We start from the raw sequence: 25,431 nt of genomic DNA on the forward strand, positions 1-25,431 counted from the left end.
GAATGTCCTCTGTGTTCAGCCGCTCTGCCGCGTCAGGCCTCAGCGTGGGCAGGGAGGCTCTTTACCTTCGCGCCGGGATGCTGTGGAGGAGGGGGAGGGGGCGCTTACTGTTGCATCTGTCCTCTCCGAGTCCCGGCGGCTCCGGAATGACGAGGGTCCGGCGGGGCTTCCCGCTCTGCTCGGGGCTCTCTTGCCGCTCCGGTGTGGGCTTCTCCCCGCTGGTCCTCCGGCTTCCGGAATAAATTTTTAAATGAAAAATGTTAAAATTTCAAAATTGATTTTTTTCGATAAGAAGATTTTGCATTTTTGCACATCGACTTTTCAAATTGTGCGTCGCCCTTTCTTTTACTTGGCCCAGATATTTCTAGTAACCTAAGACTTACAGCCAAATATTGGCAGAACCGACTAACGAATTACTAAGAGAACAAAGTCTGTGGGGCGCAAACTGTGTCCATGATGCTGTCCGGACAGCACAGCATTGTAACGTCTTCTCATAAGGCTCAGGCTACACGGTAACTTTGGCCATGACACGTCTTTTACAAAGTCCTGAAATCCCAGTTCCAGTGCCTTAAAGCATCAATGCTGATGAAGATGAAAGATTAGACAAATAAGACTATTGGGGAAATGTATCAAGACAGATGTTTCATACGGCCATCTTGAACCCAGGGCCAACCTTAGAAAGGGAAAGGCAAACTGGGCAATTGCCAAGAGCTCCAAAAGTGATATTTTAAAAGCAGCATCTCTCAATGTATTCCAAACTGCTCTTAAGGAGTTTGATAATCGTTTAGGTGCTTTACAAGAATTGATGCAACATGGAATCAATGGAATGAAAAATTACAGTTTTTTTCCACTAAACTGTTGCTAACATTCCAACATTACTTGGCTTCAGGTTCCCAGGTCAGCCATCAAGACCATACAAACGTGATTGAGGGGCGCCTATGGGATTCAAGATGAAGCCCTCTGCTGCTATTAGCCATTTAACTGCTGCTGTCGCTATTCACAACATCATATCGGGAGTTCACCAGCCATGATTTTTGTATCGGGGTGCGATATTCTCTTATTTGTTAGGTCAGTAAAAAGGCGTATAGGTTGCTATTAAGACTTAATGGTGTAGGTACTATATAATTTTGTGCGGACGGCCCATCTTCTGCGCTGCTCTCCATGTCCTACCTCTTTTCTTGGTCTTTGATCTAACAGTCTTGTCAATACACCATAAAACATTGGTGTCATGATCCGTTCAAGGGTTTATTAGTGTCTGCCCTTTTTTGGACGGATCATGTCAAGGGTTAACTATGCTCTGCCTCATTCTGGGTTCAGGTTTGCTATTTAGCTCCCATGAATCTTGCTGGCAGTGGCAGCTATAGTTCTGTCTTCGGCTTGTGAACCTGACTCTGGAAGCCCTTGGTTTGTCCTTCTGTGAACACTGACTTGTCCTGTGTCTATTATCTCCCTCTGTCTGCCCTTTCCCTGCGTTTGTCTGTTCTGCTTGATTCTCTTATTCTGACCTCCTGGCTTGGCTATTGACTCTGTTTTGATTTGTCCCTATTGTACCGTATTTTGCCCATCCTGGTTTACTGATCTCTTGCTACGTCCTGACTATCCTTTCTGTTTAAATCCTTTTTGTACTGACGTGCTATCTTGTGCCCTGACTCGGCTTTTCTGACTACTCTCTTGCCACTAGGTGGCATCTATTCTGCTGCTCAGTGTGTGCAGTCTCGCTTCCCTATAAAGCTCCCCCTGGTGAAGGTTGCGCTGTACTGCACTGCAGCTGCATGACATTTGACTACTTTAAGCGTCCTACAAACACCTGCTTTTTTCAGCTCCCTGACAATCTCTTCTCTAGTCTTTGATCTCGGTGGGCTACGAGTAATAGTTTGATGTCATCCGTGTAACTATTCCCCTCTTATACTGTCATGAATGAGCGCCTTGGACAGACACCTACAGCAATTAATGGTGTAGAGTATTGCAAATGATTCGAGAGACTAAAAAAACTAAAATTTTTGCGACATAATCAGAATATTAGATATAATTTCTGTCCCTCTGACAGTCTTTGGTAAGGAAGAAAGGCCTCAAACTGTCCCTGGAACTGGAGCCCTAACTATCCCTGTCCTGAGGGTACTAAACACTTATCCGTCCCCTCGTCCACCCCATGAGGCATGGGACAGAAATATAAGGCAAACAGGACACAAAGACGAAACAGGGATACCAGAAAGCAACAAACATTCAAACACTCACCAAAGATAGAGAGGTATACAGGGAAGGATAGGAATGTAGTAACCAAATGGGAATAGGACAATGAGGAAAGCAAACACCCCAAAACACACAGCAATCTCCAGGAGCAACAATGATCTCCAACTCAGCACAGAGTCCCCAAGAGCTAGGAAGCAAAGCTTTCACTGGCAAGGCAGAGAAGGTTTGGCCAGGTTTTATAGGGAGAGGTAATGACCAGATCAGAAGCAGCAGAAAATAGAGCTGCAAGTTTTTGACCAGCATAGAAAGGGTGATTAACCTATACAGCACCAAAGGAAACCAAATCCATTTAATATGGGACACAAACACACAGGCTAAATGAAAGATTTGTGATCTTCTAACCCCAGATCTTCCAAGGAGGACGTGACGCAATTGTGACAATTTCCCTCCAAACCCCAAAAAATCAACATTCTACCTGCTAATACATTTTAATTGGAAATAATATATTTTTCATCTTTTAAAAAAGTGGTTGCATTGTTCGACACATTTACCTCTTTGTATTCATTTTATTTTGTATTGTATAGATAGACCATAAACAAGCCTGTGTAGTAAGAAGAAGCAATACATTGTATAGCAGAGAGAAGTGTATGTAAGTTAGATTAAAAGATCATTCAGGAAAGATAAAGAGATATAAACCTAAGTGACAGTCGGTCTCCGTGATGGACTAGCTGTCAACTCATTCTGTAGTTTATGTTCTAGAATACACAGAAGTCGAGAGAAGCCAAATTGTTCCAAATGTTTAATAAAGGCCTATTGCAAAAAATTATTGCCCTTAAAGGGATTCTATCACCAGAATTTTGCTTCCTCAACTGACACCGTAAAAATGTAGAGAGAGAAACTCTGATTCCAGCGATGTGTCACTTACTGGTCTGCTAGCTGTAGTTTTGATAAAATCACAGTTTCTGTGCTGCAGATCTAGCAGTTTTCTGAATGCTGAGTTGTGCATAACCCCGTCCACACCTCTGATTAGCACCTCAGTGATGGGGTGGGGTTATACAGAGCTCATAAATATGGAGGACAACATGGCAGCAGGTTTATTAGTTCTTTAGTGATAATCTCCTGCTTATAAATCAATGATTTTATCAAAACTACAGCAAGCAGCCAAGTAAGTGATGCATCACTAAAATTAGGGTCTCCGTCTCTACATTATGCTGAACTCAAATGAGGTAGCAAAAACCTGGTGACAGATTCCCTTTAATTCTGCATATATTGTTTAAAATGTACCTATCATTCAGTTGATTTTTCAGGATAAACAGTGATGGTCACCTTTGCATTAGGAATTATATTATTTTTGGTCATTAAGTCACTTATAAATTATTTTTTTAGCAGATTTTTGTTCTGTTTTCACTACCAGCTATGATATCTCTTGTACATATTAGACAGAAAATATCCAGAAACTCGTTGAGATTCGTACCCATATGGTTTGTGCTGAAGTTTGTATCCTCCATATTTAAGTTTGTGAATAAAGAAAACTTTTTTTCACAAATTCGATGAAGCTGGACATTTTCTTCTTTTGGATTCTACACGCCTGGACACTGCGGGTCCGTGCTCCCGAAATTCAGCTTATGCATCATGGGTGACCTGGTTTATATTCCTTCTCTTCAAAGTTTCCCACCTACAAAGAATGGAGAGCTCTGTAATTTTTATCGTAGGTACACTTCAACTGTTAGAGACAGAATCTAAAAATAAAATCCAGAAAATCACATTGTATGATTTTTACCTAATTAATTTGGATTTTATTGCATTTAATAAGTATTTGAAACAATAGAAAAACAGAACTTAATATTTTAGAGAAATGCACGAGCACAATAGGGTCTTCTCCACGTTAGAGGGTTGATATTTATGTGTAAAAAAAATCTATAAATATATAAAATATATGCAATAATATATAAAAAAAATTGTATATGTGGTAATTAGACCATGTGTAAAAATAAGAAATTAGTAATTAAAAAAACACAACATTGTGAAAAGGAACAGGCAATATAAGTGCACAAAACTAGTGCAAGACAAATAAATATATATATATATATATATATATATATATATATATATATATATATATATATATATATATATATATATATATATATGCAATCAAGCCCAGGAATAATAAAAAGAGGTGGTGTATACCTTTCAGGCTCGCCGGTCCAAGTACAGCGCACACCCCGACGCGCGTTTCGAATTTAATCCTTCGTCAGGGGGTGGTGTACTAAGAGCCAAATGGCAATGAGATACCTGTGTAGCAATATGTATTTGTATAAATATAATAAGGCGCTAAGATAAGGGAGGAACAAAGAGAAAAGGGAATGGTGAGGGAGTGAAGGGGATTGGGAAAATGAAAAAAATGTATATTATTAATAGAAAAAATAAAAATTATTATTATATATTGCGATGCTGTTTACAACTTAAATCTAAATAAAGTATAGAAAGTGGAAAATTTGGAACACCATCCACCAAAGTTCTAATTAGCAGACAACGATGTCTGGAGTTATAGAATACAGAGTTTATTCTTATGTATATAGTTTACCTTTGAATATAGGATTATAGAGGTTAGTGACAATAGACAGAAATGGAGACAAAAGTCTTTATAACTAATAACAGTTCTGTCTACATTCTGGTTACTTATTTCCTTTCCTCCCCTCATCTCTCCATTCCCTTTCCCCCCCTTCCTCCTCCCCCACTTTTCCTATACACTTGTTATTTTGATGAAGCTTATGACAATATTACATAAAGTATAATTGTCATGTTTAAAAATTTCAATAAAAACACTTAAACGAGAAATCTAAATAAAGTGAATTTGATTAATTATGATGCATTTGTACTCTTCTCTTAAGTTTGGATATTTATTGGTGTTTCTGGTATCTGGAATGGTCCGCCATTCTTCCATCTTGCAACTATTATCCCTATGAATGAATATATATATTTTTTTATTTATTTTTATATATCTTTTAATATTTTATTGGGGATATGGGTATTGCTAAGTTCAGTTTGTTTTTCAATTGACGTATTCGGTATCGCTGCGTTCAGAATCGCCCGATCTATCAATATAAAAAAAGAATTAACGCGATCACTAAATGGCGTAACGAAAAAAAAAAATTAAAAATGCCAGAATTATGTTTTTTGGTCCCAGCTACATTGCAATAAAATGCAATAACGGGAGATTAAAACTTCGTATCTACACCAAAATGATATCAATAAAAATGTTAACTCGGCACGCCAAACAAAAAGCTCTGACCAAGCCCCAGTTCACGAAAAATGGCGACGCTACAGGTTTCGGAAAATGGCACCATTTTTCCTCACCAAATTTAGGAATTTTTTTTCACCACATAAATAAAAAATAACCTAGACATGTTTGGTGTCTGTGAACTCGTAATGACCTGGAGAATCATAGTGACAGGTCAGTTTTAACATTTAGTGATGAAAAAAAGCCAGCAAGTGTGGGATTGCATTTTTTTGCAATTTCACCGCACTTGGATTTTTTTTCCCGTTTTCCAGAACACGACATGGTAAAACCAATGATGTCGTTCAAAAGTACAACTCGTCCCACAACAAACAAGCCCTCACATGGCCAAATTGACAGAAAAGTAAAAACAAGTTATGGCTCTGGGAAGAAGGGGAACAAATAACGAAAATGGTCCAGGGGTTAAGGGGTTAATTAACCAAAAGCTTGTAAATGTATAAAGTAATGAACTGGGCTATGACTCGGCCTCCCCAGGTCCAGTGCTGCCTCTCTGTCACCGCTCCTGTCTTTGTTGATTGTCTGCAGCGGTTACATAATGTTATCAGCAAATGTGACTTCTGCAGCCAATTTTGTCACTTGTCTTATTTTTGTATCAGACACCGCAAAATACTAATTGAGAGTCACACATAATATATACAGATGTTTCCGGGGATAAACGAACATTCATACACTAATTATACAGCACAGCCATGCCGTGCAAGATGGGGCAGATCTATATAACCTGCCAGCGACAGCTAAGGAGAGTACAGAATACACAGAAGACCCCCCCATATACTGACACCAGACCCCATAAATACACACAGACCCTTAAATAAAATCAGTTTACCCAGACCCTCGAAACTAATAAAGACCCCTAAATTGGTCATTTTATTATCATCACACGTCACATCTGATATTACTTATTATAGTATTATATTCCCAGCAGTCACCACTTACCCCGTATATAATACTGTTATTAATTACCACAATAAAACATTATGTTCACATTATATTACCCAGAATTCTCCTTTTTTGACCATCGCAAATGTTAGGAGACATGACATAAGCCCCGCCCATTTACATGAGGCCACACCCTCAAACTTCCAACACCTACTGTGTTTCCATGAATAATAAAAGCTGCGCTCTGATTGGTTGATATGAAGCTCCGCCCCCACCGCCTTTCCACAGCTCTGTGCACATTTGTGAGTATGATGTCACAGAATAGAATCATGTGACTATTATGACATCATGGGACTATATAAGGAGCTGCTGAGCGGAATCTCACTGAGGGTTGTGTTTGGAGTTGGTTGGAGTAGGAGAGTTATTAAGAGAGAGAGATTTTGTGTTATTTGGAGTTTTGTTCGGTGAAGATGGCTAAATTCTGCAGGAGTTTTAGAGATGTAAGCAACAAATGAGGGGACATCACTGCTGGGGGTCAATGTTATAGCGGCTGAAGATGGTCCTGATGATATGATGGCGCCGCTTATCATCACCGCTTCTCCCAGCTGCTTTACTACAAAGTATCTGCTCCAGGAGAAGCCGGGTATAGGGGGTCAAGGCTATAAGTCACTGCTGGGCCCCGGTATCTGAATAGGGGCCACAGAAGAGAACACTAGTAATACACCCCTGGAGCCTGAGGGAGCTTATACATGAAGACTCCCAATATTATAAATGGCTCCTGGAGTGTGGGACCCAAGGGCTTGAGGGATGCCACGTTAGAAGACCTGAGTATTATACATGGTTGTTGGGCCCCTGGTACAGCTGTTACATAGGGCCCCAGCTGTTTCTCCTCTGAGCTTCAGACTAACATTGTGTTCTCCATTTACAGATTCTGTTCCTGAACTGCATGAGAAGATCGAGGTAAGTAATGGCGTCTTCTTCATGTCACACAAGTCGTCTCCATGTTCTCTACACACAAGGGGCCCAATTCATCCAGACCAGCGTTGTGTATGATAATAATAGTCACATTATTCACATTTTTATTATTTTTTTCAATGGTTAATTACATTTTATATTATATATTATATTATCTTCTATATTTTTTACCAGCCTCTCATTTCCCCCTTTCATTCATTGTCAGACATTTTCCATAAGATCAGATCTCCCTGTCCGGTAATTGCTGCTGCAGAACTTTCATCTTCTTCCATTTCTGATCATTATGTAGTACAATAACAAATTGTATTGTGGTACTGTGTTAGCCAGAAAAATTGATGTGAATACTTTTCTGCCCAATGATGACAGAAGTATTCTAGGAGTGATACCTTTATTGGCCAGAAACCAGAAAATATTATGTTTGCAGCTTTCAGAGCACTGTGGCTCCTTCTTCAGGCAAGATTACAAATAGATTAATAAGAAAAAAGCATAACATTTAGAGAATACTACAGCAGGACATTTGTTCAGGGGGGTGGGAGGTGTGATGCCTCCTAAAGATAAGCCAAGGAAATCAAATTAAGCATTTTCTTAAGGTACCTTCACACTAAACGATATCGCTAGCGATCCGTGACGTTGCAGCGTCCTGGCTAGCGATATCGTTTAGTTTGACAGGCAGCAGCGATCAGGATCCTGCTGTGATGTCGCTGGTCGTTGAACAAAGTTCAGAACTTTATTTGGTCGTCAGACCGGCGTTTATCGTCGTGACACCAAAAGCAACGATTCCAGCGATGTTTTACACTGGTAACCAGGGTAAACATCGGGTTACTGAGCGCAGGGCCGCGCTTAGTAACCCGATGTTTACCCTGGTTACCAGCGTAAAATGTAAAAAAAACAAACAGTACATACTCACCTTCGCATCCCCCGCCGTCCGCTTCCCACACTGACTGAGCGCCGTAAAGTGAAAGTGAAAGCACAGCACAGCGGTGACGTCACCGCTGTGCTGTTAGGGCCGGCGCTCAGTCAGTGCAGGAAGCGGACGCCGAGGGACGCGAATGTAAGTATGTACTGTTTGTTTTTTTTACATTTTACGCTGGTAACCAGGGTAAACATCGGGTTACTAAGCGCGGCCCTGCGCTTAGCAACCCGATGTTTACCCTGGTTACCCGGGGACCTCAGCATCGTTGGTCGGTAGAGAGCGGTCTGTGTGACAGCTCTCCAGCGACCAAACAGCGACGCTGCAGCGATCGGCATCGTTGTCGCTATCGCTGCAGCGTCGCTTAATGTGAAGGTACCTTTACAAATGGAGAGGCAGTGGGAATGATGTTCTTAGTTATCTGGAGTCCGTCTGGTGGAGGTGTGACTTGTATCCATGTAGTGACTCATAAATTGAGTCCTAGTGTCAAAGAATTGAACATCTTCATTAGTTTGAATTCTCTAATTTTTCTTTCCCTGTGGTCCTTAAAATGACCTTTTAGTATTAAGACTTTTAAATCTGTCATACTGTGTCCAGGTCCAGAGAAATGTTTTCCCACCGGTGTGTCCATTTCATTCCTGATTGTGTCTCTGTGTAGATTCATCCTAGTTTGTAGTTTTTGCCTGGTTTCCCCAATATAGATACCTCCAGGGCACCTTCTGCATTGTTTCATGTACACCAGGTTGGAGGATGTACATGAAAAAGAACCCCATGACCTTATAGTCCTGATTTGTGTTTGGTACATGGACTATATCTGTTGGTAATATGTGAGTACAAGTTTAGCATTTTTTATTGTTACAGGGGAATGTGCCAGTTACTGATGGTGATGAGAGGACACTTCTGACAAGGTGATTCCGTAAGTTAGGGGGCTGTTTGTAGGAGAGAAGTGGTAGTTCTGGGAATATGTCTTTCAATTTGTGGTCTCTGTGGAATATGGGTTGGAGATCAGCACCAATTTTCCTTAGGATGCTCATGTGGGGGTTGAATGTGACCACAAGAGGTTCTTTGTTGTTATCCTCTCTGTTTGTAATCCAGGAGGCTGCTTCTTGGGATCCTTGTAGCCCTGTGGATCTGTTCATCTATTACCAGTGGATGGTATCTTTGTTGTAGGAATGTGTTCCTCAGTGATAGCAGCTGTAGTTCCCTGTCTTTACTGTCTGAACAATGTACCTCAGAGCCTGACTGTAGATGATGGATTTTTTTTTGTGTGTCTTGGATGAAAGCTGTTCCATCTAAGATAAGCCGGACGTCCAGTGGGCTTATGGTAAATTGATGTTTGTATGGCGTTGTCCTTGATGTGTATGGTCATGTCCAGAAAATATATTTGGGTCTTTGAAAAGTTGAGGGTGAGTCTGATGGTTGGGTGGAACTTGTTGAAGTTATTGTGGAAGGTGAGTAGATCACCTTTTGAGCCTGTCCATATTATTAGCAGATCATCAATGTAGCGGAAGTATGCAAAAGGTTTAAAAGAGCAAGATGACAAAAATTCCTCCTCCAGTTTCACGATAAATAAGTTAGCATATTACATATTAATACCACAATATCCAGACTCATAGCGTGACCTGTGTGAATCACTTGGCCACTACGTATAACTCCATAACTAACCTACAAAACACTGGAGAATAATAGGAGTTTAATTTAAAAATGACAAAAAACTTTATTATCACAATACAAAAAGTTAAAAAACACACACATCAGTAAAAGATGTGTTATATGTAAGACACCAAAAAATTGTGGCACTCGGTACAGATTATACATTAAATCATTTAAGAAGTCCAGTAACTGGTGAGAAAAATCCTCTCCTTTATGTTATCCCATAACATGCCCCTATATACAGTTTATCAAAGCCATTTCAATTATTGAAAATCCATAATGGCCGCCTGAGGCAATGTTCCCGTATGCATACACCAGCATCTTAAGGCATTAAACCATACTAAATACGCCAAGTATGGAGAACATAAAGGGGGAAAAAGATCTCACCAAGTGCTGAAGTGCCCACCGAACACACCCCGACTCGCGATTAAGCTGCTGTCCAACCCCTGACGAAGGCACCACTGGGTGGGCGCATCACAGAGGAACTCCTACTGTACATCAAGTACTGTATTTTACAGTTTTACCCATAACTTTTTGGAGGGCGGAGGAAGTGGAGTGGGGTCTTAATAGAAAGGGTCCCTGCTGCTGGAGGTCAGTGGCAGCAGCAGGAGTGGGGCGATGCTGTGGGTCCCAGTGTGGGAGGAGGGGGCATCCAGGCGGTGCAAGGCTGCAGTCCCCAGTCTGAGAGGAGGGGGCATCCAGGTTGTGAGAGGCTACGGGCCCCGGTCTGGGAGGGGGCGTCCAGTGGCCTTGCGAGGCTGCGGGACCCTGTTTGGGAGGAGGGGGCATCTAGGCGGTACAAGGCTGCTGACCCCGGTCTGGGAGGAGGGGACCTCCAGGCGGTGCAAAGCTGCGGGCCCTGGAATCTGATAACATGTCAACGGCGGTGAGCAGAGTCCCGTTTTACATTGATTTACTTGCGTTGCCAGGAAAATAGCTGCCAGAGGCTTCGGGCGGACATTTCACCGAACTGCACAGCGGGCCCCACCTGGACACTCCCAGCTCCCACACCAGAGCCTGCAGCATTGCCCTACTCCTGATGCCACAACTGCCTCCTTAAGCAGCGACTCTGCCTCCTGTGACCCCGCGCTACTGCAGCCATTCCCCCGGTAAGCTATCTTTATATTATAAGACTTAACTCCATTTTCCTCCCAAATAGTTTTGGGAAAAAGTGCGTCTTATAATCCATAAAGTACATTATGTATTTAATTACACTTTGACTCCCTTTATGAGATTATGCTGACTATTACCTATGTCCTATATAGGATTACACCCACTTGATCCCTGTGATCTACATGTGACTTCACTTACCTAGTGTTAGGGCTAGCGGAACGCACCGAGTATAGGTAGGAAGCAACAAGGTGCGTTTCCAGCCCGGGGTCCACCGTGCAGAGATATCTGCTGCAAAGTAATGACGGATAAACTCTGAGCTCACACGTGGGTTAAGCTTCACCCCGTGTGAACTGAAAGCGATCGCTGTTGCCGCACAGAGTCGCGCTGTACACAAAAACTATAGCCCTAACTAGAGTTGTGCTTGCAAGCAAGCCAACGGCTAATTGCCCCCACTGACGCTAACTGTCTGCCTGAGTGTACAGTCCCAGCGCTACAGTCCCACACCACATGTATAAAGAGTGGTATAGTATCCACTGGCCTAAGCCATACACATTTGAAACGTTTTATAGTTGCAGCTCTTCAGGACCTTCCTGGAGAACCAATAGGAGCTGCTACAGGGCCTGCGCATGTGACCCCCGACCTCCAATGAGAGGTCCTCCCGTGGCCATGCTCAGTGTGTGCAAAGCAGGACTTAGTCCCAGAAAAGCCTGCTCGCCGCTGACCAGTGCTGGCTACAAGGGCAGAGCCTGGAAAGGCAGCAGTAACCCTTTGTACAGTATCAGGCTGAGCGAGACGCTGGGACCAACGTCTCCGCTGAGCAGGCTCCACTGCGGCTCATGTAGAATGGGAGACTGCAGTAGACATGGTTCGAGATTCCCCCTGTGCAGCGGCGGGAACTCGACACCTAACATTACCCCCCCTCCTCCTTGGGCCTCTCTATGCTCAAAGGCTGCAAAGAGCAGCGGAGCCCGAATGTGCTCCACAGGTTCCCAGGTTTTGTCCTCTGGGCCGTGACCCTTCCAGTCCACCAGATAGTATTTTTTGCCACGTACCACCTTGCACCCCAAGATCGAGTTCACCTCGTACTCATCCGTGGACGAACCCAATGTCCCGGCAGATTACTCGGAAAACCAGAACATATAGACGGGCTTTAAGAGCAATACATGGAAAGTGTAGGTGATACATAGGCGCAGAGGAATAGCCAAATGGTAGACTACAGGGTTAACCTGTTCCAGAACCTTGAAAGGGCCTATGTATGGAGGCGCAAACTTAGTGGACTCAACTCGGAGCCTGATGTTACGGGCGGAGAGCCACACTAAGTCGCCAGGAGCAAAGGTCAGAGCGGGGCGCCGGTGTGCATCGGCAGAAACCTCATTCTCTCCTTGGAGGCCCAGATGGCATCCTGTGTGTGGTCCCAAATGTCACGTGCCTTCACCACCCAGTCTGCCTCCCTAGAATCAGTGGATGACACGGGCATGGGCACAGGGACACGCGGATGCTGGCTATAATTAAGGAGAAATGGAGTCTGTCCGGTGGAGTCAGCTACGGAGTTGTTCAAAGCAAATTCCGCCCAAGGTAGCAGAGATGCCCAGTCATCCTGCCTAGCAGAGACAAAATGTCGCAAATATGTCACCAGAGTCTGGTTGGCCCTCTCTACCAACCCATTCATCTCGGGATGATATGCAGAAGAGAGATTCAGTTCTATGCTGAGTAAACTACAGAGCTCTCTCCAAAACTGAGACGCAAGTGCAGCGCCCCAGAGTCCTGGTCGTTGCAGTACTGTGGCTCCGCCCTTATGGGGAGCTATGGTGCGTCTGATGGCACTGAAGGAGTTCATCTGATCAGGTATCACAGACACCAAAACATTTCACAGCCGGGCCTCCGGGGGGAGCTAAGGGTGCTATTCATTAGGCCACTCCCCACCATAGTGGGTAAACTGGGGGTCAGGCAGGAAGTTAGATCAGAAGCTGACTGGGTTGGAACCAGGCAACACCTTGTGGCAGAGGGTGTTGCGGGGGGAAGATACAGTAGGGTCTCTGTCAGGGGTGGGATCCTGACAGAGGCTTGGCAACTTGAACGAATGTAACGGGACCGTGCCTGCTCAGGATAGCGGCGGTGCCCAAGAAAGGATCAGAAGCGAGATAGATTGTGCTGAGTGAGAAACGAGATCATAGCAATAGGAGAATACCAGTAGGAGTCGTGCTGTAAGACCAAAGCAACATCCTACTGAGGCGCATAACCGGTGGCCGGAACGCCGAGGGAGTATTATAATATCCAGCTTCAAGCAATACTCTAAACAGCGGCAGGACAGTCAGTCTAAGGCGGGCTGTCTAACTTAAATCACCTATGCAGTCTTGGGGGGCAACTTGTGGAGAGGGGCGACTCTAGGGTCCCGGAAGAGCTCCGAGCCTACCCGTCAAACGGGTGCCGTCCCAACCAGAACATCAGGGAGGGACGGAGGATTAGCAGAACATCATCTAATCGAGTTGTGAGGGAACTTAAGAAACAGACACAACAGTTGTGGGGTACTTTCCGTAAGCACAGCAGGGAAGGACCACAACACCTAGCGCTAGGGGGAAGGCGCAGATTTCCACCTGTGAAGAGAACTCTGGAGGTGCCATTGGACCGGCCGGACTTGCGCAGCCTGGTGAACCGTATTCCGGACTGAGGACCCAGAGATCTCCAGTAAAGAGACTGCAACCTGGTGTCCTCGTTATTTACCGCGACCTGCACCCCACAACTGCACCGCTACAGTCACTACCATCATCCATCATATCTACCACTGACTGTGCGCCCCTCGGCAGGGTCACGGATCGGGCCTAGCCACCGTGACAACCCTAGAGCAGAGACTCAGAGGCCCGGTACCGGGTACCCCTCGGCCCTGCGGCGGTGGGGGCGCTACAAACTTGGCGTCACGAACAGGATCTACTTAAGCCTGAAGAATCAGGTCATGTGTGCCTTGGAACTGTGATTTATCGTGCTTGGACTGTACTTTATTGCAAAGACTGTGGATTGTCACTTGCCGCCAAAAGTTTGCGCCAAAACCGCCGCCATTACAGCGCTAAGGAGAGCGCAGGAGAAGAAGAAGGGCATGGAAGTGGGCGTGAACAAGCTGAAGAGCGCGAAAGACAATGGCCGCCCAGTCTAAATATTTCGGCCCCTTGAGGACGTGTCCGTCAGCAGCCGAGATCCGCCTCCTGATTCTCAATGGTGGGCGGAGACAGAGAAAACGAAACCGCCCACGGAGGAGAGAGCGGGAAAAGGACCAGGAAGAAGAATTCAGCGACATAGAGGACGCCATGGCCAGCCGCCCGGAGCCGGAGCGTGGGGTCGGAGCCGAGGACTCCCCCAGCTACCCGGAGAGGCATCGCAGCCAGACCTCCATAGTTGACGCTGACCTCCTGCAGACCGGAGCGGACGAGCTGATCCACCAACTCTCGCAGACGCAGCTGAGCACTGAGGCCGGGTGGAAGAAGACCATCATCGGGAGCCTCACCAGACATCAGTCGGCAGCCTCGTCTGGTCCGGAGCAAGAAAGAAGTTCCAGCGCTCCGAAGCCAGAAAGCAAGGCCCTGCCGGAAAGCGAGATGCTGCGAGCAGAGATGACCACGTCGCAGCACGAGGCCCTGCAGCCAGCATTCCAGACCCCAGCGGAGGCAGAGCCGACCGGCACCGGAGGGACCGCATCTGAAGCAGGTATGAAGGACGACCCTGCCCTGATGACTGACATCACTCCCGCGACTGCTAGTGCCACAGCCGCTGACTCCGTTCCAGTGACTGATCTTGCAGCAGCCGCTACCTCTGCTGCAGCAAATGCCCATACTCAAGCTGCGCAGACCTCCATAGCTGCGCATGATTTAACCATACATGAAAGACGGATTAACGGCGTGTGTCCAGCACTGGGTGTAGCCCTGGACCTCACTTTTCCCAGGCCAGGAAGGGTTAAGTGCCAGGTTCAGCCCTGGAAGCCGTCCAACTAAACCTCGGAAACCTGAACATGTAAATAGTTAACTGTTTGTTTCCCTGCTTTTGCTGCTTTAAACCCGACTAGGGTTATTCTTAAAGGGATCCCTTTGTTTACCCGGGATCCCTATTGCCTTTTATTTTTGCTTTTGTTTTCCTTTTTGCTTTTTGTTCACCCATGTTGAAAAGAACTGCTGAATCATGAACAGTGCATGATACAAACTGCTTGTAAATAGTTTGCACCTTATTAAAGGCGTTCCCTACTGGTTTTACTTCAAAAAGGACTCTTTGTGAAGATACCACACTGGAACCTTTGCTGAGTACGGACTGGTAGCTTGAGAAGATATGCTACCTCATAGAGACTTGGTCCCCTCTTAAAGGGGATGTTCATGTGTTGCACTTAAGAGAGTAATATTGCTTTAAGATTGAGAGATAGCAATAATGTTTTGATAAAGAGAAAGCAATGATAATGTTTGCGAGAAAAAGTTATATGTATCCAACTAGTTAATTGTAAAGAAATGCTGATGATGTTCCCGGAAAGAAAGAGAAAGCTAGAAGAAGGATGCGGTGGGCCCGTAGGGGTAGACGAAGTGTCCAGCGTGCATGTTATTGAGAAAGATAATGAGAAGGCTTAATGTTCAATAGAAAATGTTTTGATAATGTTGATAGATAGTTAGGATAGAAGGTAAACCCTGAGTCCTCATAGGAGTCATGTAGAGATGGCTCAGTGCTCTTAAACTGAAAGTAATGTTATGATCTATACTGTGTATAGTAGTAGAAAAGGCAGTAGGCCCGGGCTGAACGGGGCGGTCCTGTAACAGAAAGGAGAGGCAGTAGGTCTGGTGCCGTTGGGACAGGCGGTCCTGTAGATTTAAAGAAGGAGAATGAAAAAGTTAAATTACCTTATAATGTGATTATAGGAAGGTCTTTAGTGGATTTAGAGTGTATGTCCTTAAAGGCAATGTTAAATTATTGTTCAACAATTTTGCACTAAGTAGATTACCCAGTTGGGTAAGAAGAGTTATTTATAGCATGTTGCTATGATATTTAACCATGTTTGTAACGTTCAAGTGTCCTTACCTCCCATAAAGGGAAGCCTGTTCAAGTATACTTATTGTTATTGCACTCAACAAAACTGTATGTCTTTTTGCTAACTTGTATTGTTGTTTTCTTCCCAGTCCCGGAGTACTGTGTTTAACCAGGGGGGAGTGCAGCGCCCCAGAGTCCTGGTCGTTGCAGTACTGTGGCTCCGCCCTTATGGGGAGCTATGGTGCGTCTGATGGCACTGAAGGAGTTCATCTGATCAGGTATCACAGACACCAATACATTTCACAGCCGGGCCTCCGGGGGGAGCTAAGGGTGCTATTCATTAGGCCACTCCCCACCATAGTGGGTAAACTGGGGGTCAGGCAGGAAGTTAGATCAGAAGCTGACTGGGTTGGAACCAGGCAACACCTTGTGGCAGAGGGTGTTGCGGGGGGAAGATACAGTAGGGTCTCTGTCAGGGGTGGGATCCTGACAGAGGCTTGGCAACTTGAACGAACGTAACGGGACCGTGCCTGCTCAGGATAGCGGCGGTGCCCAAGAAAGGATCAGAAGCGAGATAGATTGTGCTGAGTGAGAAACGAGATCATAGCAATAGGAGAATACCAGTAGGAGTCGTGCTGTAAGACCAAAGCAACATCCTACTGAGGCGCATAACCGGTGGCCGGAACGCCGAGGGAGTATTATAATATCCAGCTTCAAGCAATACTCTAAACAGCGGCAGGACAGTCAGTCTAAGGCGGGCTGTCTAACTTAAATCACCTATGCAGTCTTGGGGGGCAACTTGTGGAGAGGGGCGACTCTAGGGTCCCGGAAGAGCTCCGAGCCTACCCGTCAAACGGGTGCCGTCCCAACCAGAACATCAGGGAGGGACGGAGGATTAGCAGAACATCATCTAATCGAGTTGTGAGGGAACTTAAGAAACAGACACAACAGTTGTGGGGTACTTTCCGTAAGCACAGCAGGGAAGGACCACAACACCTAGCGCTAGGGGGAAGGCGCAGATTTCCACCTGTGAAGAGAACTCTGGAGGTGCCATTGGACCGGCCGGACTTGCGCAGCCTGGTGAACCGTATTCAGGACTGAGGACCCAGAGATCTCCAGTAAAGAGGTAAAGAGACTGCAACCTGGTGTCCTCGTTATTTACCGCGACCTGCACCCCACAACTGCACCGCTACAGTCACTACCATCATCCATCATATCTACCACTGACTGTGCGCCCCTCGGCAGGGTCACGGATCGGGCCTAGCCACCGTGACAACCCTAGAGCAGAGACTCAGAGGCCCGGTACTGGGTACCCCTCAGCCCTGCGGCGGTGGGGGCGCTACACAAACTGGGGACCCCGGTCACTGACAATTTTGTCAGGCATGCCATGTAGACGGAAAATATGTTTTATGAACAAGGCCCGTGCAGAAGGTAACCGTGGAAGCGGCACCAAGTGCACCATTTTAAAGAAATGATCGGTCACTACCAAGATAACGGTGCAGCTGCAAGACTTGGGTAAGCCCACCACAAAGTCCATCCCGACCATCTCCCAAGGCCTGTCTGCCACCGGCAGGGGGTAAAGTAGCCCAGCAGGCCGTTGCCGAGGAGACAGATTCTTGGCGCAGGAGTCACACGCCCGAATATAGTTCCTGATGTCACGGCCATATACGGCCACCAGTACGTTAAAAGCTCAGATGTCCTCTTGGTCCCAAAATGTCCACCCACCCTGGATGAGTGAGCCCAAGAGAGAACCTCTGGTCTCAAATTAGATGGAACGAAAGTCTTGCCTGGGGGCACAGACTCTATCGAAACCAGAGCCACAGTTCTCAGGCTCTTCGAAGAGACAATAAGCCGAGGCTCTTCCTCCTCCTCCTCCTCCTCAGATGACACTACGGAGCAGGACAGGGTGTCGGCACGAATGTTCTTCTCCCTGGAGAGAAAATGGAGGGTGAAATGGAACCGGTAGAACAGGGACCATCTGGCCTGGCGAGAATTTAGCTGCTGGGCTGTCTGTAAGTAGACCAAATTTTTGTGGTCAGTAAAAACTTGGAAGGGAAAACGAGCTCCCTCCAGGAGGTGTCTCCACTCTGAGAAAGCCAACTTCATAGCTAGCAACTCCCTGTCCCCGATGGAATGATTCCTCTCCGCAGGTGAAAAGGTCTTGGAAAAGAAGAAGTAAGGATGCTTCCGACCTTGAGCATCCTTTTGGAAGAGGACTGCTCCAGCACCAAGGGATGAGGCATCCACCTCCATTTTAAACAGCTTATCTACATCGGGGTGATGTAGAATGGGAGTGCTGGCGAAGTGTGACTTAATACAGAGAAAGGCCTTGGATACCTCCTCCGACCACAATTTGGGATTTGCTCCTTTCTTGGTGAGGGCAACAAAGGGAGCTACCAAAGTTGAGAAGTGGGGAATGAACTGGCGATAGTAATTAATGAACCCCATAAAGCGCTGCACCGCTTTAAGAGAATGGGGTTCCTGCCAGTCCATCACAGCCTGTAGCTTGGCAGGATCCATAGCCAATCCCTGGGCAGAGATGACATAGCCAAGGAAAGGCAAGGACTCCTGCTCAAACACACACTTCTCCAACTTGGCGTAGAGGGAGTTTGCCCGTAAGAGGTCGAAGACTTTGCAAACATCTCTCCAGTGGGAGTCAATATCTGGAGAGTAGATGAGAATATCATCCAGATAGACTACGACCGAGGTGGTGAGCATATCCCGGAAGAGGTCGTTCACAAAGTCTTGGAAAACGGCTGGGGCATTACAGAGCCCGAAGGGAATCACCAGATCTTCATAGTGCCCATTCCTGGAGTTAAATGCCATCTTCCATTTGTCCCCCGCACGGATGCGAATCAGGTTGTAAGCACCCCGCAGATCTAATTTAGTAAATACTCTTGCTCCCAGTAGCCTATCAGAGAGCTCAGATATCAGGGGTAGTGGGTACTTATTCTTAACGGTGATGGCGTTAAGATCCCTGTAGTCTATGCATGGACGTAGTTCCCCACTCTTCTTCTGCACGAAGAAGAACCCAGCCCCTGCAGGTGACACTGACTTCCTAATTAATCCTCTTGCCAGATTCTCTCAGATGTACTGGGACATTGCCTCCGTCTCCGGAAGAGATAACGCATAGACTCGACCCCGGGGAGGCTCAGTACCAGGCAAGAGGTCAATAGGACAGTCATAGGGGCAGTGAGGTGGAAGGGTCTCCGCAGCCCTTTTGGAGAACACGTCCACATAGGGCCAATAGTGCTTGGGGAGAGAGGAGAGATCTGTGGGTACCTCAGTTGTAGCAACCTGAACGCACTCCCTCTGACATCTACCCTCACAGGATTTACTCCATCCCAGAATTCTCCCAGAGGACCACTCTATATGAGGAGAGTGGTAGCATAGCCATGGTATCCCCAACAGGACCTCATCAATTCCCTCGGGAATGACTAATAGGGAAATAATCTCCTGATGAGATGTAAACATGGAAAGGGTAAATGGAATGGTTTGGTGAGTAATCTGTGAGGGTTGTGTCGACCCATTTACCACTCGAGCGGTCACTGGTTTGGCGAGCATCACCAGGGGTATTGCGTGTCGTTGGGCGAAAGCAGATGACATAAAATTGCCCTCCGCCCCGGAGTCCACGCAAAGCTCTACCATAAGAGTGGATGGGCCTATGGTAATTGTCCCCTTGAAGGACAATTTGGAGGAAAACGTCGCCACTAGACGCTGACGTTTTCCAGACCACTGAGAACACCCGGAGGCAAGGTGTCCTGACTGCCGGCAAACCTGACAGACCTTAAGTGCACGAGCGGTCCGGGACTTAGACCCCGCTCGTGACACCTCCATGGCCTCATGTGACTCGGACGCCTGGACCGGAGATTCCTGAGGTTTGGCGAAGGTGGGAGCCAGCCAAAACCTCTGCCTACACTGGGCTCGCTCCCACCTTCGCTTGTTAAAACGAAGGTCGATGTGAGTTGATACAGCTATGAGCTCCTCCAGTGTGGTAGGAATCTTCTTAGTGGCCAAAGCGTCGTTCACATGGTTAGCCAGCCCCCTCCAAAATACTGGGATGAGGGCTTTATCTGGCCACTCCAGCTCAGATGCCAAAGTCCGGAAGTGGACGGCAAAATGGCTGACCATGGACGTAGCCTGAGTCAATGCCAGCAGTTGGAGCGCTGTTTCATGGGTGACTTGAGGTCCTAAAAAGACCTTTTTCAGAGTGCTCAAAAACCGAGGAGCACTCTGCACCACATGATCGTCGCGCTCCCACAGCGGCGTAGCCCACTCCAACACCCTGTCCGACAGAAGAGAAATAATGAATCCCACCTTTGCCCGCTCTGTGGGAAAACGTGCAGCCAGGAGCTCGAGGTGAATACCGCACTGGCTCAAGAAACCCCTACAGGACTTACTGTCACCAGAGTATTTCTCTGGCAGCGGGAGGTGGGATAAGGTCAGAACAGGGGTGGCAGTGGTTAAAGTTGCTGCAGCCACGCTAGCAGCCTGAACAGCTGTTGTGGTAACATCCACCGCTGAGGTTGCACGCTCGAGAGCCGCCAACCTGCCCTCCAGCAGCTGGATGTACCCCTGCAATCGCTGTTCGTCCGCCATTACTTAGCCAGACCCTGGCGCTAGTACACTGTTAGGGCTAGCGGAACGCACCGAGTATAGGTAGGAAGCAACAAGGTGCGTTCGCAGCCCGGGGTCCACCGTGCAGAGATATCTGCTGCAAAGTAATGACGGATAAACTCTGAGCTTACCCGTGGGTTAAGCTTCACCCCGTGTGAACTGAAAGCGATCTCTGTCGCTGCACAGATTCGCGCTGTACACAAAAAGTATAGCCCTAACTAGGGTTGTGCTTGCAAGCAAGCCAACGGCTAACTGCCTGCCTGAGTGTACAGTCCCAGCGCTACAGTCTCACACCACATTTATAAAGAGTGGTATAGTATCCACTGGACTAAGCCATACACATTTGATACTAGCGCATGGCCGTGCGGCCATGCAAATGTTTTATAGTTGCAGCTCTTCAGGACCTTCCTGGAGAACCAATAGGAACTGCTACAGGGCCTGAGCGTGTGACCCCCGACCTCCAATGAGATGTCGTCCCATGGGCATGCTCAGTGTGTGCAAAGCAGGACTTAGTCCCAGAAAAGCCCGCTCGCCGCTGACCAGTGCTGGCTACAAAAGCAGAGCCTGGAAAGGCAACAGTAACCCTTTGCACAGTATCAGGCTGAGCGAGATGCTGGGACCGATATCTCCGCTGAGCAGGCTCCACTGCGGCTGATGTAGAATGGGAGACCGCAGCAGATATGGTTCGAGATTCCCCCTGTGCAGCGGCGGGAACACGACACCTAACACCTAGGTTTATATTTCCTGTTACCTGGATCATTTATATGGGATGTCACGCACCTGGTTTTACACCCACTTGTTAAGCCCATCATTGACATGTGAATACACTTATCTGAGTGCTCAATCCCCCATTTCACATTGTAGTCAGTCATCTTCTTTGTTGCAATTTGTGTCCATATACATCTACTATATACCATGTTAGTTATAGCATAAAGAAGAATATAGATCTACCGCCGACACAATTCTCAGAACTAATCCTTCAGAACTAATGAAGGGAGTCGTCCACTCTGGACATAGGACATACAAGGGAACAATATATTTCTACATTTATGTCTGAGATGTTCTGTTATGTCTTTCATAGTGATGAAAAAGAAGTGGAAGAGATTAGAGTGGAGGAAGGAGGAGAAGTAAAGGAAGAACAGAAGGAGGAGGAGAAAGCAGAGGAGACCACTGTGGTGATGTAAGTAGAGGTAGAAGGAGCTGATTACAGACATAACATCAGACACGTCTGCTCTCTACAGGTCGAGGGACAGGACGTCTTTCTCCACATCTCACCAGCTGTAGAGAGACACCCACACTGGGGGGCTTCATGTGTTCAGCAGATAATACTGTACATGGACACTGAGAATGGTTGTGGACATGAATTAGGAGCCCCCATTATCTGACATGGTCACGGGGTGCAGGAAGAGACTCCAGCGATCTAATGTGACAGCAGCAGAGACTCCATATTCCAGATATGAGGAGACAGAGATCGCGTCTCCTCATCTTCCTCTGAGGATCCTTTAGGGATGTCGACAGATACAGTAGGAAGAGGATTATTATTATTAGGGACAGACAGTGATTTTTTTGGGTGATAACACTGACGTTATATGGGGTCCCTACAGGATGATCCTCCACTTATAATGGATAAAACTGGAGACCACTATGTGGCGGATTATTATGGAGGTCATGGGGCTATAAATCTTTGCTCCCACCATTCTAATCTAATGGGATGTTTTCTATTCTGTGTTTCAGTGAGGACGCGGAGAAAGTAAAGAAAGCAAAAGAAGCCGCCAAGTATGAGTAAGTGTCCGCAGAGAATGGCTGCCAGTCATAATTGGGGACATCACATCTCATTGTCTTTGTTTTTCTCTCTCTGGATTTTTTAGAGCTGATAAAGCCTGGTACATCTGGCTGGCGAACAACATGTGAGTGATAGAAGATCTTATTACTACAGATATGTCTTTCTATGGGGTCTGCTCATCTCCAGGAGTCTTTATCACCTCTTGTAAATCACAGGGAGTAGGCAGAGTTGTCACAGTGTTAGAGCTTGGGGGGGACACAGGACGGTAACCAGCTGTATGGGGGGCGGTGGGGTCTATACATATCGTGCTGCAGAGATTGGAGCTGCTTCTCCTTCCCATCCTTCATACCCTGATCCTAGTGATCAGCTGAGGAAGGAAAGAAACCGAACAGCTGTAAGTACATAGTCACATGATAGCTCCGAGTAAAGGCCCCGCACACATTAAGCCCCCAAACCATTATTAGGCTGACAGCGATCTCTCCCGACTCCCCCATACACAGGACGCTCAGATCGGCCCAGCACCCCTGTGTTCTCTATGACAGAGCCTCTGCCAGACTCCTCTGGGAATCCAACAGGCCGGATCCTTCTCTCCCGACTTCACACATAACTATAGGGCCCTGGGATGGAGTTTACATGGGGACACAGGAGCTTTACGCTCGGACTTTAGTGATAATAATCTGGATATTCCCAACATTGTTTTGTATTTCTTCAGTAAATAGAGAATTTCTTTGTAGCTAATGGCTTCTATTTCCCTCCAGCTCCAGAGAAGAAACACCACCGCCACCATCAAGGTAAATACACGGCCGACCCTGACGAGTGAGGCCATTCTGCTCTTATATATTGTCCCCTGTACAGTCTTAGTGGGGGGGTCAGGACCCTCTTTTTCCAGAAATGGTTGTGGTGAGGGGTGTATGTATTTGGTTAAGGGATACGTTCCGTAATACTGGCCATGTGGAGGGCGGCTCAGCCTCACCTGGTTTTTAACACTGGTAATGCTGGGAAATGTAGAATCACTGCCCCCAATAATGGGAGGAGCTTAGAAGTTGGGGTCACCCTCATATTCACCCCAAAGTCAGATGTGGTGGCTGCAATGGGGAAAATTAAGTGATTATTTCCATAGGTCATTGTGTCATTAGGAGACGTTTCTGTTCTCAGCTAAATCCCGTTTCTTTCTTTTTAGCTTCCTGTCCACCTTCTGCTGCTGCTGCCGCCCTACCCGGAAGTAAAATGTAAGTATACAAGACTCTGGCACAAGGGGGCGCTCTACTCCTTACATTCATCCCTGTACAGAGTATAAACTATACAATGTGCTGCTTGATATTTGCTCACTTTCATCCTCAGGATCAGAACCCACTGATCATAGAGTGCTGGGACTTTCAGTATCAGTCACTGGTGGGCGTATCAGTCACTGGTAGGAATATCAGTCACTGGGGGGCGTATCAGTCACTGGTGGGCGTATCAGTCACTGGTGGGCGTATCAGTCACTGGGGGGCGTATCAGTCACTGGTGGGCGTATCAGTCACTGGTGGGCGTATCAGTCACTCGTGAGAGTATCAGTCACTGGTGGGCGTATCAGTCACTCGTGAGAGTATCAGTCACTGGTGGGCGTATCAGTCACTGGGGGCATATCAGTCACTGGTGGGCGTATCAGTCACTGGGGGCATATCAGTCACTGGTGGGCGTATCAGTCACTGGGGGCGTATCAGTCACTCGTGGGAGTATCAGTCTCTGGTAGGAATTTCAGTCACTCGTGGGCATATCAGTCACTAGTGGGCGTATCAGTCACTGGTAGGAATATCAGTCACTGGCGGGCGTATCAGTCACTGGGGGCATATCAGTCACTCGTGGGAGTATCAGTCTCTGGTAGGAATATCAGTCACTGGTGGGCGTATCAGTCACTGGTGGGCGTATCAGTCACTGGTGGGCGTATCAGTCACTGGGGGGCGTATCAGTCACTGGCGGGCGTATCAGTCACTGGGGGCATATCAGTCACTCGTGGGAGTATCAGTCTCTGGTAGGAATATCAGTCACTGGTGGGCGTATCAGTCACTGGTGGGCGTATCAGTCACTGGTGGGCGTATCAGTCACTGGGGGGCGTATCAGTCACTGGGGGGTGTATCAGTCACTGGGGGCATATCAGTCACTAGTGGGCGTTTAAGTCACTGGTAGGCGTGTCAGTCACTGGTGGGTGTATCAGTTACTGGCGGGCGTATCAGTCACTGGTAGGTGTATCAGTCACTGGTGGGCGTATCAGTCACTAGTGGGCGTATCAGTTACTAGCCATCCTTTGCTCATCTCCACTTTTTCTCGCTTGAGCTGCCCCTACTTCTTGATTGATGATGGATACGTCTCTGTACAGTACATTTTTCAGGTGGTTAATCCAGGCAGGTTAGATGACACTGTGTAACAAATCTTCTTCTCTCTTTCAGGGCCGTGTCTGCAAGCGAAAATAAAGTTAATATTCCGGTTGGTTCCTAGTCAGTTTGCCTGCTAGTGACCTGTTTGTTTTGGTTTCTCCCGTTATTGACCCGGCTCGTATAACATCCTATCTGATCTCTCCACTCCTGACCTCGGCTACGCATTCTGATGCTGTGCTGCCTGCCCCGACCTCGGACCGTCTGACCACGTCTTTGTCTTCGCCCTCCTGTACCTCGTACATGTTTTTAACCGCTTTACCCCCAAGGGTGGTTTGCACGTTAATGACCGGGCCAATTTTTACATTTCTGACCACTGTCCCTTTATGAGGTTATAACTCTGGAACACTTCAACGGATCCCAGTGATTCTGACATTGTTTTCTCGAGACATATTGTACTTCAAGATAGTGGTAAAATTTCTTTGATATTACCTGCGTTTATTTGTGAAAAAAACTGGAAATTTGGCAAAAATTTTGAAAATTTCACAATTTTCCAACTTTGAATTTTTATGCCCTTAAATCACAGAGATATGTCACACAAAATACTTAATAAGTAACATTTCCCACATGTCTACTTTACATCAGCACAATTTTGGAAACAAAA

General features: G+C 46.7%; 1 protein-coding gene across 2 annotated transcripts; it reads left to right on the forward strand.

Annotated features, from left to right (window-relative positions):
- Positions 1–6,730: 6,730 nt before the first annotated feature.
- On the forward strand, positions 6,731–24,894 carry LOC143781581 (uncharacterized). 2 transcript variants are annotated; one of them, XM_077268237.1, is made up of 9 exons: positions 6,731–6,870; positions 7,299–7,330; positions 10,838–11,017; positions 21,712–21,810; positions 22,365–22,412; positions 22,499–22,537; positions 23,172–23,204; positions 23,594–23,642; positions 24,843–24,894. In XM_077268237.1, exons 1-8 carry the CDS (start codon positions 6,841–6,843, stop codon positions 23,637–23,639), a joined length of 507 nt encoding a protein of 168 aa, XP_077124352.1. In that variant the 5' UTR covers positions 6,731–6,840; the 3' UTR covers positions 23,640–23,642; positions 24,843–24,894. The 2 variants fall into 2 exon arrangements, with proteins under 2 accessions (XP_077124352.1, XP_077124353.1); XM_077268238.1 differs by lacking the exon at positions 10,838–11,017.
- The last annotated feature ends 537 nt before the right edge of the window (positions 24,895–25,431 follow it).

The sequence above is a fragment of the Ranitomeya variabilis genome, chromosome 6 (genome assembly GCF_051348905.1).
Source record: "Ranitomeya variabilis isolate aRanVar5 chromosome 6, aRanVar5.hap1, whole genome shotgun sequence".
NCBI lineage: Eukaryota > Metazoa > Chordata > Amphibia > Anura > Dendrobatidae > Ranitomeya > Ranitomeya variabilis.

Coding starts and splice junctions, on each gene's coding strand:
- LOC143781581 (XM_077268237.1), top strand. CDS start 6,841: ATGGCTAAATTCTGCAGGAGTTTTAGAGAT. Junction 6,871..7,298: donor TCTGCAGGAGTTTTAGAGAT/GTAAGCAACAAA, acceptor CTCCATTTACAG/ATTCTGTTCCTGAACTGCAT. Junction 23,205..23,593: donor ACACCACCGCCACCATCAAG/GTAAATACACGG, acceptor CTTTCTTTTTAG/CTTCCTGTCCACCTTCTGCT.